Source organism: Parasteatoda tepidariorum, chromosome 9 (assembly GCF_982258835.1).
Source record: "Parasteatoda tepidariorum strain Cologne lab strain chromosome 9, Ptep-v5.0, whole genome shotgun sequence".
Classification (NCBI taxonomy): domain Eukaryota; kingdom Metazoa; phylum Arthropoda; class Arachnida; order Araneae; family Theridiidae; genus Parasteatoda; species Parasteatoda tepidariorum.
The window spans coordinates 48,988,909-49,003,205 of record NC_141763.1 but is presented as its reverse complement, the minus strand read 5'-3'; the positions used below and the strand labels follow the sequence as shown (position 1 = coordinate 49,003,205).

The 14,297-nt window shown below is 30.1% G+C and overlaps 1 protein-coding gene across 1 annotated transcript; it reads right to left on the bottom strand.

Annotated features, from left to right (window-relative positions):
• Positions 1 to 268: 268 nt before the first annotated feature.
• On the bottom strand, positions 269 to 9,637 carry LOC107447208 (uncharacterized). The gene is made up of 5 exons (XM_016062069.5): positions 9,369 to 9,637; positions 8,234 to 8,291; positions 5,324 to 5,511; positions 1,544 to 1,699; positions 269 to 583 (listed from the first exon to the last, which is right to left on the bottom strand). Exons 1-5 carry the CDS (start codon positions 9,498 to 9,500, stop codon positions 356 to 358), a joined length of 762 nt encoding a protein of 253 aa, XP_015917555.3. The 5' UTR covers positions 9,501 to 9,637; the 3' UTR covers positions 269 to 355.
• Between the last annotated feature and the right edge of the window lie 4,660 nt (positions 9,638 to 14,297).

Below are 14,297 nucleotides of genomic sequence, written 5' to 3'. Positions count from 1 at the left end.
CCATGTTCTCATAACAAATTATTCTGGGGATACTGAATTGGAGATTGATCTTTCCCTGGGTCAGGTCAAAATTACGATCTGTGGATGAATGAATTGATGCATGAATGTGTTCGTCCTATAAGCGGGTGTGACGCGTGGGTATGGCAGAAGTCGAATTCTCGGCCATAGATGGTGCCACTGGAAAACGAGAACAATAGTACACCCTCTACCTTAAAAAAAATCATTAAAAAAAATCCATTAAAAAAAATCTCAAAATTAGCAGGCAGACTAAAATTACAATGATTTTATTTCATAAATCATATGTCTCAGCACTTTTGGTACCATATTGTTCATTATTTTTTGTGAAGTGACTTATTCAAAATGGTATTGGTTTTCCGAATCTGTCTATGAAAGTTCCATGGTGATCTGCGTTCAACTCTCCGATAGTTTTGATCATAGCCGATATGCTTTCTTCTGGTGTTAACTCGGCTTTTTCTTTGTTGCCTAAATCTGTCTTGACCCAGCCAGGGCACATCATGACGACCAGAATGCCTTTCTCCTTTAAGGGCAAAGAACTAACTCTCATCCCCATGTTCAGAGCAGCCTGAAATAAACACCAAAAGTTTTAGTAAACTACATAAGTTACGGGGAAAATAATAATAACAAATGTCACATTAAAAAAGAATGCAGAAATTTTCGACTAAATAAGATCAACGTTTATTGATTGGAAAACAGTAATATTTTTCGCTGCACACAAAACTTGGACACTAATTATCAATTTCAATGGTGCAAAGAATTGCAATCTGGAAAAAATGGACGCAATAGCTTAGTTTTAATTTCCCTTTTTTCTTATTAAGCTATATTTTAAAAATTTCTAAGTGAATTAAATGTCATTATGCGGCATTGCGGCGGCTACTATATATAGCTTCCTTATTCATGTTGTACTGGGGTGTGTAACTGTGCTAGAGCCAAAGAATATATAGGGGAGCAAATAATACAAAGAATATACCCTATATATTCTTTGGTAGAGCATCCTACTACGAACCGGAAGATCCTTGGTTCATATCCCTACTGGCAACCAACGAACATCTTTCGCACACATTTCTCCCTCCACATGCATTTTGCTCGAAACTGAGTATATGCTGTTTCAATTTTGAAAATCTGGGGTTTTCAAATTCGACTATAATTTGCTTCGGAGCTATTTTGACACATTTTTGCTCAATTTTGAGAAATCCTTTCCTTTTTTTTTTTTTTTTTTTTTTTTTTTTTTTTTTTTTTTTTTACTGTGTGCACAGCACAGAACGTGTTTGTCTGTCATATACAGATATAGCTAGATGAGAATAAGGTGTTTAATGAATATTCGTGTCTCATACTTAAAAGAAAAATGAAAATTAAAACAAATCTTTGTGTATTGATTGCGCAATAAAAGCAAATTTCAATTGAAAAGAAATCTACACAAGTAATGAACATAATCATTTAATTGTATAGAAATAAAATTAAAACGAGTTTTCCAAGTTCAGAATATATCTTATTAATATACAGTAAAATATTGATTTTTTTTTACCTTGCTCATTTTGTAAGCTGGTACCATGGGATCAACCCAACTGTGCCATGATCTTCCTGTCAATTCTATACTTCCCAATGTGGAAGAAATGTTGAGGATCGCCGCTCTATGGCCATCTTCTTGAAAAGCTGATTTCTCTAATAATGGGCGCATCACCTGAAGTGTAAAGAAAAATTCTGTTTCGTACAATACGTGACAATATTATAATTTGTTGTAAAGAATTCTTAAATTTTTTTTAAAGTAAGTTGCCTAGAGCCGCGGTGGCTCAGGGGATATCCCCAGGGGATTCGAATCCCAGTCAATATGAATTCCGCATCCGGCTTGCACCTACCACAGTGATCACATGAAATATCCTCAGTGGTTGACGGATCATGGGTTAGAGTCCCCTTGCCGTCAGGCTAACCGTGGGAGGTTCTCGTGGTCTTCCTGTCCATGTAACGCAAATGCTGGTGAGCTCCATCAAAAAGTCCTCCACGAATGCAAATTTCTCCCAATACTCGATCCAGGAGTTCCCTTGTCTTCTGGATAAGGTTCAAAATTCCAAGACTGTGTAGTGGAACATTAGTAGTCGTAAACCCATAAAACTGGATCGGCTGTTCAACGATGGTTATATTAAAAAAATAATAATAATAAGTTGCCTTAATATTCATAAAGTTATAATTTGAATTAAACCCGAAATTATGTCTCATTGCTTAGTTTGAGTTGTACATAGTTTAGATTGCTAAAAAGAACTCTTCAGAAAAATCAGGTGTCCTTTAAAACACATTTTGACAATATTGAGGTTAGCTTCGAAATCGGGGCAAAAGCTTCACCCTAGAATATCCTACGTTATGATATAAGAGTTGCAAAAAAGCCAGGCCGGCTAGTTTTTGTTTAAAAGACAGCTTTTATTTTATAAAGCTGGTAACATTAAATTTTTTATGTTTCATTGCTCAAAATTAACATATACGTAGTTAAATTAATTTTATTAAAGACTAATTTTCAGTAAAATAACACAAGTAAAATATGTTATGATACTAATTTTACTACCTCTAAAGTACATTTATTCCATAAATGGATAAAATGTTATTTATTTTAATAATTTATTTACTGCTACATATTTTGCTTGAAATTCTTTTAAACTTATTTCATCATGTTTTAATTCTGAATTGATTTCTGATTGTAGTCAAGCTGTTTCGAAAGTACAAAATTGCGGCTCCATATTATTCCGATCATACTATCACATTAATGTAGTAATTAATTCCCAATTTTGATATACCTTTTATACTAATACAGTTTTTGAAACATATTATTTCAAAATAAAAGATGGATGTTTTTGTTTTAGCCGGTCTCTCTTAATTGATTTAAAAGTAAAAAAAAAAAAAGTTTTTTTTTTTTTTTTTTTCTTTTCTTTTTTTTTTTTTTTTTTTGCTTTGTTTGGCTAAAATCCGGGAAGCCAGCACGATGCATTTGAAAATGTATTCAAAATTAGTCAAAATAAAAAATTCTTTAAAAAATCCTACTTTTTTGAAAGGAAATTTTGAATAACTATACATTTTAGAAATAAAAATTTATAACATCATAGCAAATAAGTACCAAATATGGCCGCATCGTAGTGAGTAAAACCTGCGAAAATGTCAAAACAAGACACACAAATCATTATTTGTTAGCAAATAATTCCAGCTGATAATTGATTTCAATACAAATTTTGAATTAATAACTTTCGAGGAAAATGTTTTTACTATGAATGAAATCAATTAAGTGTAGTGTATCTTAGGGGTCATGTCCAGGCTAAATTTACGTACCTTCACAAATTCAACTTTAAGTAAAACGGAAGTTTCACAAAATACTTTTTCTTAAAATTTTAATTTTGTATCCCGTAAGAAATGATCGATCCATATTTTTGTGTTGATTTTTTAATATAATTTCTAATTTTCACAAATTGGGTCAAAAGTTTTACAAAATAGGTACCTCTCAGAAAAACCTAAACAGACCCCTGGTTGCGGCTGAGGTTCTATTATCGGTGATGTCTAGAATCCCAGCCATCTTCAGATGGATGGGTTCGAGCTCGTCTGAGAATTAAAAGCAGTCGCAATGCTGATTACATTGCACCATCATGCTTTTGGAAAATTAAAGCCTTAACTTCCTTTACCAACTCCTTACTCTTGCAAGGTTGTTTTATTTTATTTATTTGATAAAACAGATTAGTAGTGGGAGTTGAATTCTTGCCCATAGATGGCGCCACTGGAAACTAAGAAAAATTGCAACAATTATTTGTCAATAAACCGAATATTTTTTTTTTTTTTTTTTTTTTTTTTTTTTTTTATCACCCACAATAAATCTTGTCTTCTAATGATTAGATATTTGCAAACCAGGAAACAATAAAAAATAATTTCAAAAAATGAGAACATTTTATTAATTAGTTAATGATAAATATTTTTATTAAATTTAGGAATCAGACACCTTACTTTCTCTCTCAAAAAAATTTTTTTTTTATACTTGTGGAACAAAATATGGAGAGTAATTAGGCAAATTTGGAAAATTTGACCTAATTATTTCAGTCAGAAAAATAGTCAAAACTTTAGGTTGCTTAATGCTAATGTTTCTTTTTGTTCTAATGTTTATTAATAGTAATAATTTCTAATGTTTATTAATACGAGCATTCCTAATAGTTTTGCATAGATTTAAAATTTTATTGATGTATAGCTAAATGTTTCGGGAGTTTATGAAGTGAATCAAAAAAATTTTGAGCACGCTTGAAAGCTTGTTTATACAAAGATAATTTTTTATTATTTTATTTGCATTGTAGAAATTCCAGATCAACTTACGGTAGAAAGTACGGCGCTCCTAGTACAGTATCTGTAAGAACCATTTTACCATAAAATCCATGTTTACTGTAAAACTTGATACCTTAATTTCAGTAATATTTATTTAATTAGAGTGATAAAGTGATTTTTTCAGTAAATATTACTGTAAAAATTACGATATATCAGACTTTTTATCCCGTAAAATATTACAGTAAAAGTGGATTTATCGGTAGAAAGTACTGGAAGCCTGAGTGCCGGTACTTCTTACCGCAATTTGATCCGGAATTTTTAACAGTGTAATAACGGTCAAAAAAAAGTTTTGAATTATAAGGAATACAAATTCTTATATAATTTTAAAGTTTAAAGTCTGTAATTTTAAATAACAAATCATAAACGAAATTCATTTAATAGTTCTTAAGAAATCAAAATTTAAAAATATAAGTCTTTTTAAATTTTACAACACATCAATTTAACAGATTTCGCTCGTAAAGTTTGTTCTGTTTAAGCACTTAGTTTTATATCTATATATATTCGGGTTTACGACTATTAATTTCAAACTCCGCAGCCTTGTAGTTATAAACCCAATCCAGAAGACAAGGGAACTTTTGGATCAAGCATTGGAACAAATTTGCCTTCGTGGAGGACTTTTTAGATAGAGCTAACCAGTATTTGCGTTGCATGGAGAGGAAGACCACGAGAACCTTCCACGGTAAGACTGAATGCAAAGGGACTCTAACCCATGATCCGTCTACCACTTAGGATATTTCACGTCAGTACTGTGGTTGGTGCAGGCCGGATGAGGATTTGCATGCACCAGCCATAGCTGGGATTGTAACCCGGTTCACCTCATTGGAAGGCGAACGCTCTATCCCCTGAGCCATCGCGGCTGTTAACTTAGTTTGAAAATATCATGATAAGATAAAATTATGATATTTTTTCTGACATGCTGTTTCAGAGTTACAAAAACTTGTAAAAATTTTCAATGTTCATTTACCGCTGCAATCATCAGTGGTGCAATAGCGTTTGTCTTAATATGTTTTTCTATATTTTCAATTGTGACTTGATCAATGTGAAGGTGTTCATTAATTCCAGCATTATTGATGAGCAAGTGTAGGCCTTCTTCTCCAACATTCGCTTCGACAATCTGTCTGGCAATTTCAATTTCTTCCGGATCATTGACATCTAAATTAATTCAATAAAATACTCAAATGAAAAATGCTAATTATCTACGATAACAATGTACATAATTGAGGCAAATGTATGCAAACCATAAGTTGGTCTTAAAAAGTTTATAACATTGAGTTTTTAGATTTTTATAATAAGCAAGAAATTAAACTGACGTTTTTCTTCTGAAGACGGTAACATTAACTTTCTAACAAATCACACCTTAAATTTAGATAACTTTTAAAAGCAAAAAAAGAAAGAAAGAAAGAAAATTGTGCAATAGTTCAAATAATAGTACAAATAATAGATCGTAAATGAATCTACAAAGGTGACCTAGTAAATAATTGTTAAAAAAAGAAGTCAAGTAGTTAAATCGATTAAACACCCGTTACCTTTTCGAGAAAATAAGGCCCAGATCAATAAGCAAACCAAGATTGATGGTAAAATACGAATAAAATATAAAAAATCTTATTACTTTTGACTGTACACCCACGATTTTTAATTTTAAAGTTCAGTTTTGTCCTAATATATGTTACGTCTAATATAGGACTTAAAATATCTTGTTTTTTCTGCTATTTTGTGTGTTACATTATACTACAGTCGAACCCCGCTATAGTGAACCGTCTGCGGACTCAGTAATGTATCCACTATAACCGATGGTTCACTATATCCAAATTTTTTTAAAAATATTTTTTGCATAAGACAGTTGAATGATTGAAAATTGGCTTTGCAATTTTGCATAAGTTATTTAAAAAATTATTAACTAATTAACAGATAATAAAGCAAAAATTGATGGAAAAAGTAATTACGTCGCTAAATATTAGTTTTATTTTCACTTTTTATGAAAAAAATTTGTGATTTTTGATTGAACACAATTTGATTTTAAATTGAGTTCATCAATTTTCTTATCTACAATGTGCAAAGAATGTAAGATTTTTACATTTTGAACAAGATTTCGAACCATCCTAACAAAGCATCTTCTACGTTTTCTCTTTCAGCTCCACGCAGTTTTTTCGATGAAATCATGTTTTTGTCGTATGCCGCAAGATTTGCACTTCGATTTTTCTAAATGTTTGAAACTGTAGATTTTGACAAGGAAAATTCCTTACACAGTGTCGATTGATTGGTTCGATCATCAATACGCTTTACAATTTTAACTTTGTCGTCTATCGAAAACGCTTTTCTCTTTAGAGAATTTGCCATTTTCACTGCTTTTGAAATAAAAATCTTGTCTCAAATAGATAATGTAAGAATATGAAGAGAGCAGCTGTAGAATGAGTTAAATTGTTCCCCTTTTTGATTGTCAAGGGGTGATTTGTAAAGAATATGGTTTGAACAGATAAGAAAATTCCAAAAATTCAGCAGGTGGCCAAGTTAACTAGTTGTAGAGCAAGCTTGGGGAAAAGAGAGAAAGCGAGACTTGTCAGGGAGGGGGGAGTATAAGATAAATGATCTGTTTGACATTTATTACAGTATAGTTAAAAGTGATAAGCATAAAGGAGAGTAATATGACACATTTTATAGGAAGGCATTCATTTTCAGTCCCAACACCTACAAGTTTAAAGATGGAGGACTGAAAAAGATATTTAAAGAAATGGAATTTGAGTCCACTATAACCGAGTTTCTAAGTTCTAAGCTAAGTTCTAAGCTGTTCACTATAAGCGTTAAAAATAACATTATTTAAATAGGAATACGGACGGGACCGCTAAAAAAGTTCACTACATCCGAGTGTTCACTATATCCCAGGTTCACTATAGCGGGGTTCGACTGTATTTTTAAAATATTTTATATTCCTAATATAATGGGATAAAAGTAATATAAATCATATTTTAAAAACAAATGCGTGAAAATCTAATTGTTTTTAGTAAATAGAGAAAGTTTTGCTTGCTTTTTTTTTTTTTTTTTTTTTTTGTAGAATTTATGATTAGAGCTAAGTAAAAAAGAAATAGGGATAATGATGAGAATATAGGCAAACATTGCTTACATTATGGTATTAAAATTATTGCATTTAAAAAAGAATAATTTTAAATTATTAGAATGGTTATCTGTGAAGAAAAAAATAAATTCTTTATTCCTGAATTGGTGTATTTTATTTTGAATTAAGTGCAATGAGAATTACTCATGCAGTTATTTATAAATAAATATCCTTGTTTTGCTTTATTAAATATATTGTTGTTGAAAATGTAATATATTTTTAAATTTTGCTACTTCTTTTTATTGGCATTTTTCTTAAAAATACTATCATAAAATTAGTCGAAATATTAAATAAAAAATAGATTACTGACTGTATACAAACACAGTTTAAAGTTTCAAAAGTCGCTATTGGTAAAAAAAAGAAATTATAAAAAAATCTTTATTCGCGGAACCGTAGTGTCCTATCCACAGAACCCTAAGGTTCCGCTAACATCTTTTGGGAACCGCTGCTCTAGCCCATGAAAATAATTTTTTTCTCAAACAGTTCGAAAAGTGGTATGCAGTTGAAGCCTTTGATGCATATCGTGATTTAACTAGCGTAATAACTTCTTTAAAATAAATAACGACATATTTAACCTAAATTTACTGAAAATAATTAACGGAGTACTTAATAGTAAAACACATTAAGTAATTAATGTTCAAAATCTCAGAGAAAATTAGCATTTTAATTCTGAAACAATATAAAAATATTTTTCTTATCAAGCAGAGAGAAAAAAATTTAAAACTTATATTTAAAATACTAATAATAAAAATAAATAATACTTACCCATTTTAATTAAGACTAAATTTGTTTTTTCGGATTTCTCTTGCAGAATTTTAAGATCCTGATTGAAATAATTGCATAATATTAAAAGATACAGTTTGTTTAAAATTAAATTAACTCTACCAGATGAAAAAATAAATAAATACTAGATTTGTTTTTAATAAAAACAAACTTAGTTTATTATTATATTTTCTTTAAGTTCAATATCCTACTAATTTGGAGTTAAAATTGTTAGTTTTAAGAGCTAAGCTCATGAGTTGAACTATTAAATAATAATAATGCATAATCATACAGATAAATAAAATTAGACAGGTGTGGCTGGTAGTTCTAATTGCCAAAAATAAAGCATGGCGAACAAGGGCGCCGGCAGCGGAGTGCAAGGGGGTGCACTTGCACCCCCCTGGCTTTTTTTTTAAACAATTAAAGAGATACAGAAAAACAATTTTGTTATAAAAAATTTTTATTAAACATATTTTTATTGAAAAGCAAATAATTAAGTAATTATTGATACATAACAATTGAAAAATTATTTAATCAAACAAGAATAATAATCTTCTTGTTTGCTGTCCAAATATGTTAATAACTTTTTCAATGAGTCAACTTTGATTCTTTTCTTATGCAAACTGAGCATGCACATACTTGGCAGATATCTAAGCTATATTTTTAAATTTCATTAAATAAAACATAAGTAATATTATATTTTCTATTAGTTATTTAGTTTAACAAAGGTGTATAACACAAACTGACTTCTCACAACTGTGAAACTTCATCAACACAATAAATACCAATGTTAAGCGTGCACAAACACGTTAGTATACGAAACTATTGTTTGTAGTTATTTATGTTTCAAAGTCAGTAGTTATGCCAGCGCCATCAATACAGTTTCTCGCGTGGCAAAATTTGCAAGTACAAGAAATTCGTACTTTTTTTAAAATATCTTGTTAACAATGAAGAAATGTATCTTGAAAAAATTGACAGATGAAAGTTTATATAATACAAAACAAAATGTAATAACAGAATACTTAAATAAAAAATAGGGGGGGGGTAGTATGTTAGAGGGTTGCACCCCCTTTTTTATTATTCTGCCGGGCAAATTTATCTATACTAACAAAAATAATGAAAATGAGAAACAAATTACCTGCAGTGTGCTAGCGTTACGATAAGTGGCGAAAATAATGCTCGGTGGGTCATCGTTGGATATGAATTGCCGTACGAATTCACAGCCAATTCCTTTATTTGCGGCGGTAATAAAAATATTCTTGTATTTCATACCGCAATGTTGTTGAATTCAACAGCAACTGAAGAACGTAGAATGACTAGCACGTTCGCGAGCAGTTTCGTCCTTGGAAATACGGAAGTGCTGCCCAAAGCGAAGGTCGCGTTATTGGATATAAAAGTTTTGACTCCTTTTTTTATTTTCTTGTTTATAATATAGCTACTTTTTATTTATTTTTTTATTTTGCCGGCAAATGAAAAGAATTTTTGTTTTCTACTTACTTAAAATAAACTTTAAACTTTTATCATTTTTTTTTTTTTTTGTACAATTTATTGATCTCATCTAACTGATAAACGAATCAGGAAAAAATAGAAGGAAAATACGCTGCGTTTATTGTGAAATAGTCAAAGAACAAAATGGCATCATCTTAAATAACTTTTATTCTAATTATTGGATTATCACGTACTAAAATGCAATTTTTGTGTTTTGAAGAATACGCTTTAAATACGTTAAGGAAAGCGTAAGATTGGGTCTCATTGCTGCGTCAGTATATGCTCATGTTCTAAACATACGTACAAGGTTTATCAGATGATATGGCTCATCATTACCCATATCTTCTCATAATATTAACCTTTAATTGTTGTAATTGTTATAACGTATTACATTACCACACGGAGCCACAAAATCCCAGACGAATTAGGGGTCACATAATTGTGACCTATTGTGCATGTACACTTTATGCATATTCGCGGAAATAACTTAAAAGCTTGAATCCCGTTAATTAGCAGTGGTATGGCATGAAGCAATAGACTGCTAATTCCAAGGGCGCGGGTTTGAAACCAGGGGCGGTACTGTCGCAGTATATGTGAACAACAAGGTTTATTATAAGCTAAGTATTTTTTATTTTTATTTGAGATTTATTCTATACTGCACGTCATATCTTTGGAACTAACGTTGTGTTTTTAGTCTTATCTAGTTCTGCAAGTTAAAAATACTCTTAGGATCATTTATTAAAATCATTTACACCAAGAAAATTTGATGAAAAAAAAAGATAATTTTTAGAAAATAATTTTTCTTTAAGAATGATAAAGAAAAAACGTTTAAATCGAAAGATTTTTGCTTCTCTCAAGTAATGCAAATTTTAAAGGCTTAACCAAAAAACATGAACAAAACCTCTAACATAATTCCTAATAGTTAAAAAAGTAAAAGACGTCGCAATTTTTAATTTTTCTTTTCCTTAAGAAACTATTCAAAGTCTCGGTTCTAAACTAAAAATGTACAGAATAAAAATAGTTATTATTAGGGGCCAACCTTTCGATCGTTCTCCAGAATTAACTGTTGGAACTGTATTTTTCAAGTGACAACCTCCTCCCTCCCATATTTTATTAGTCAAAAATCCGAATCCACCAAAATAAGAGATATTTTTATTCGAAGAAAGTACGCTATTATGTCCGACATCGCTACTTGTAACACTAATTAATTAGCATATTTAAAGTATGCATTGTGAAAAATAAAATTTTGACTCTTTATATTTTATTAATTATTAACAGTTCTAATTCACAAAAGTGGTTCGATCTTTTACTCAATTTAATCCATATTTTTTTCACGTTTTTATGTGTAATTAACGCATTAATATCCTTAAAATATTTCGATAAAAATTTGCTTTTATTAATAGGTATTGGTTTCACAGTTGATATTATTTTCTGTACAGTGCGGGGGGGGGGGGAACGGATCTCCTTGAATACATTTTGATTTAAGGATTGGACTTTCGCGTACTAGGATAAAACTATTATGCTAATTAATTAGTGCAGACGATATTTTAAGGTATAAAAGACGATATTTTATACATCAGACGCAGAAACAAACTTTAATTTTCTCTGAATAAATATATCTTTGATTCGACAAAATTTGAATTTTTAATCTTTAATATTGAGGTGAGGTTATAGCCACAATTTGGAAAATATGATCTCAATAATTTGGGGAGCCGTTGAACGTTTTGTTATGTTAATTTCACTTCGCCTTTTGAAATTGACGTTCAAAAAGGGTCTTGCACGCAATTTCTTCAATCGTTTATCCACAGATCCCATTTAAAAAATATTTTTTTCATATTTATTTATCATTCTTTACTGTCTAATTTATTAATGATTGAAATTATTTTAAATAATAAGATATTCACATTTTCACGTCGATTTAATATACTTAATTTTAAATGATAATTTAAAAATACTATATTTCTTTTTCAAATGGCGAATTATGCGGAAATTAACATTGAGGGAATAAAACTTTCGATCTTTTTCCTGTTTTAAATATTAGTACCATTTTCTTCAGATATTTTCCGGCATTCACAGATATTACTTATTCCATATTATCCAGATACTATTGGAACCACTTGTTTCTAATTGGGATTATATTTACCCTTTCACGTACTGTGGGTTAAAGATTCAAATCCATTAAAAAAATATAGATTTCTTCGCAGGAGTAAGTTTTGTGTCCGATTTCGTAACTTAAAATATCTTCTGAACTAATTAATAGGTATGTTGAAGATAAGATTGATTCCTAGAACATAAAATTCCGATCATTAGATCACAGATATTAAAGCTCTCTCTCTCAGTTCTTTCTACTCAATTTATATGTATTGAATCTCAATATGAGATAAAAACGCTCTTATATTAGTGGGACCGGAAAGTAATGTCGTTTCGGTGCATTTGGTATATTAAAGATATTTTAAAAAGAATACCTATGTAATACCTTTTTAATACGTCAGATACAGCTAAATTGCTACGTCAAAAAGTTCGTTGGCTTTTATTTTACCGCAATAAAACCAACTACTAATTGATAATAATTTTTATTTATCTAGTTGTGAAAATAGGGCTATATTTAGTATAGCACAGCTGATGAAATATACTGTCGTATCAGCTTTAAATGACGTCATGATTGTAAGAATTATTTTCGTGATACTTGTAAAAATAAAACAACTCAACAGCGATGGAAACAGTTTTTAAATTCTTGTAAATAATGGTAGTTGATAGAATATGCAATTCTGATAATTTTTTCTCTTAAAAGTCATTTTGTTAAGTTGAATATTTGATTATTTCTTTTGAACAAACAGTAAAAGAATCTGATTGTCTCATATTGTATGTGACATATACAGTTTTAGAACTACTAATAAAATTCAAAGTTCTAGTGCAGTACTAATTACTAGTAAAAATCAAACATTTTAATATAGTCCCAGGGTTTTTCCATTCTTTTACGCACACTCTGTTACTATAATTATTGTATTAAATTATTCTGTTTAGTTAGCAAAAATGGTTCCCACGGCTTCCTGAATGATCTGTAGCTAAGGTAGCTATTTCAAAAATTGTCACTATATTTGCTGTATTCTAAGAAAATAAATCTTTGACACGGTAAAGACGTTTTATTCACTTTCTAGATTCTAGATATGTTTTATTCTTTCTGTTTCTAGTATGTCTGTTTTAAATTTATTATTTCAATGTTCTTTTGATTTTTTTTATTGCAAGATCAATTTGCGTTTTTTCAGTTTCATTTAATCATTTCGTCTTTTCTATTGAACCTGTCCAGGTAAATTGACTAGCAAATTCTCTTTTTCTCTCTGTTACTCTTTCTCGGTGTCACCATATTCATGGTAACTTTATTGACTAGACTCTTTATTTGGTATATAATTAATTATTAAATTTATTAAAAATATTAAAGTTATTGAAATAAATATAGTTGATATCAATATTTGCATGACTAAAATTTAGTAATTTGTAATGCAAGAACTGTCAACCTTCTCCTTTGTTACTATTTTCTACAATTTGTTAAGCTTTCATTTTCCTACATTAATTTAACAAGAAGCAATTTTAGTGATTTTCAGTGTAAATTTGACTAGAAAGTAAATTGCTCACTGTTTCAGGTAACTTATTTTTAACACTTATGAACATTGATAACAAAGGGAGACATAATGCAGATTTAAGTAGTGTTTTATCTTTTTATGTTCAAAATCAAAAAGTGCACTGCTGTTTTAAGTTTTATGAACAAAAAACATTCCAATTGCAACTGATATCTTTATACTTAGTAATTTGAATATTTTGATTTTTTCAATAAAATATTTTCTAAACTCACTGAGAAAAATTTAAGGTCAAAAATACTAGAATATGGTAAAATTTATCGCGTTTCTGGCTCTATGGAAACACCAAAAAGCTCAGTAATTTTAACCGAAGCTCTTTTGCAATGATTTTGGTAAAATTAAGAATAAAATATTGTTTTATAATCTGTGACAAAATTTGGAAAATGTAAAATTTGGTAATTTTATCTTGATGCTTTAGAGCAGTGTTCCCCAACCTTCTAATCGCCGCGGACCAGTCAACGTTTTAATAATTTTACCACGAACAGCTAAAGGGGAAGTGGGCGTTGATTGTTTATATTTTAGATGGTGCTGATTTCATAATTTTAATTTAATTTCTTTTAAACATGCCTTCAAAACAGAATGGAGTTACATGCGCGGTATGGGTTCGGCCTCAGGAGATGAATCTTAGTTTTAGATAAAGTCTCAGATTAACTCAGATTAAGTTTTATCTTACCTCTCGCCCGTAAAAAAGTCGCACAAATTTGAAGAAATACACCATAGTAAATAAGAATGGAAATAATTAAATTTTCCAAGGGGCGGCTGGGTAACATTTGATCCCCTGACCGGTAACGGTCTGCGGCCCAGGGAATGAGGACCACTGCCTTAGAAAACCCTTTATTCCGTTAAATTTACTTTTCAGTTATGTATTTTTAACGAAATGTGTGGTAATGAGAATTATAATTTTGAAACCAGAATGTCTGGTAAACCGTACGAATGGAAAAACT

Coding starts and splice junctions, on each gene's coding strand:
- LOC107447208 (XM_016062069.5), bottom strand. CDS start 9,500: ATGAAATACAAGAATATTTTTATTACCGCCGCAAATAAAGGAATTGGC. Junction 8,292..9,368: donor GTAACGCTAGCACACTGCAG/GTAATTTGTTTC, acceptor TATTTCAATCAG/GATCTTAAAATTCTGCAAGA. Junction 584..1,543: donor CAGCTTACAAAATGAGCAAG/GTAAAAAAAAAT, acceptor TGTTTATTTCAG/GCTGCTCTGAACATGGGGAT.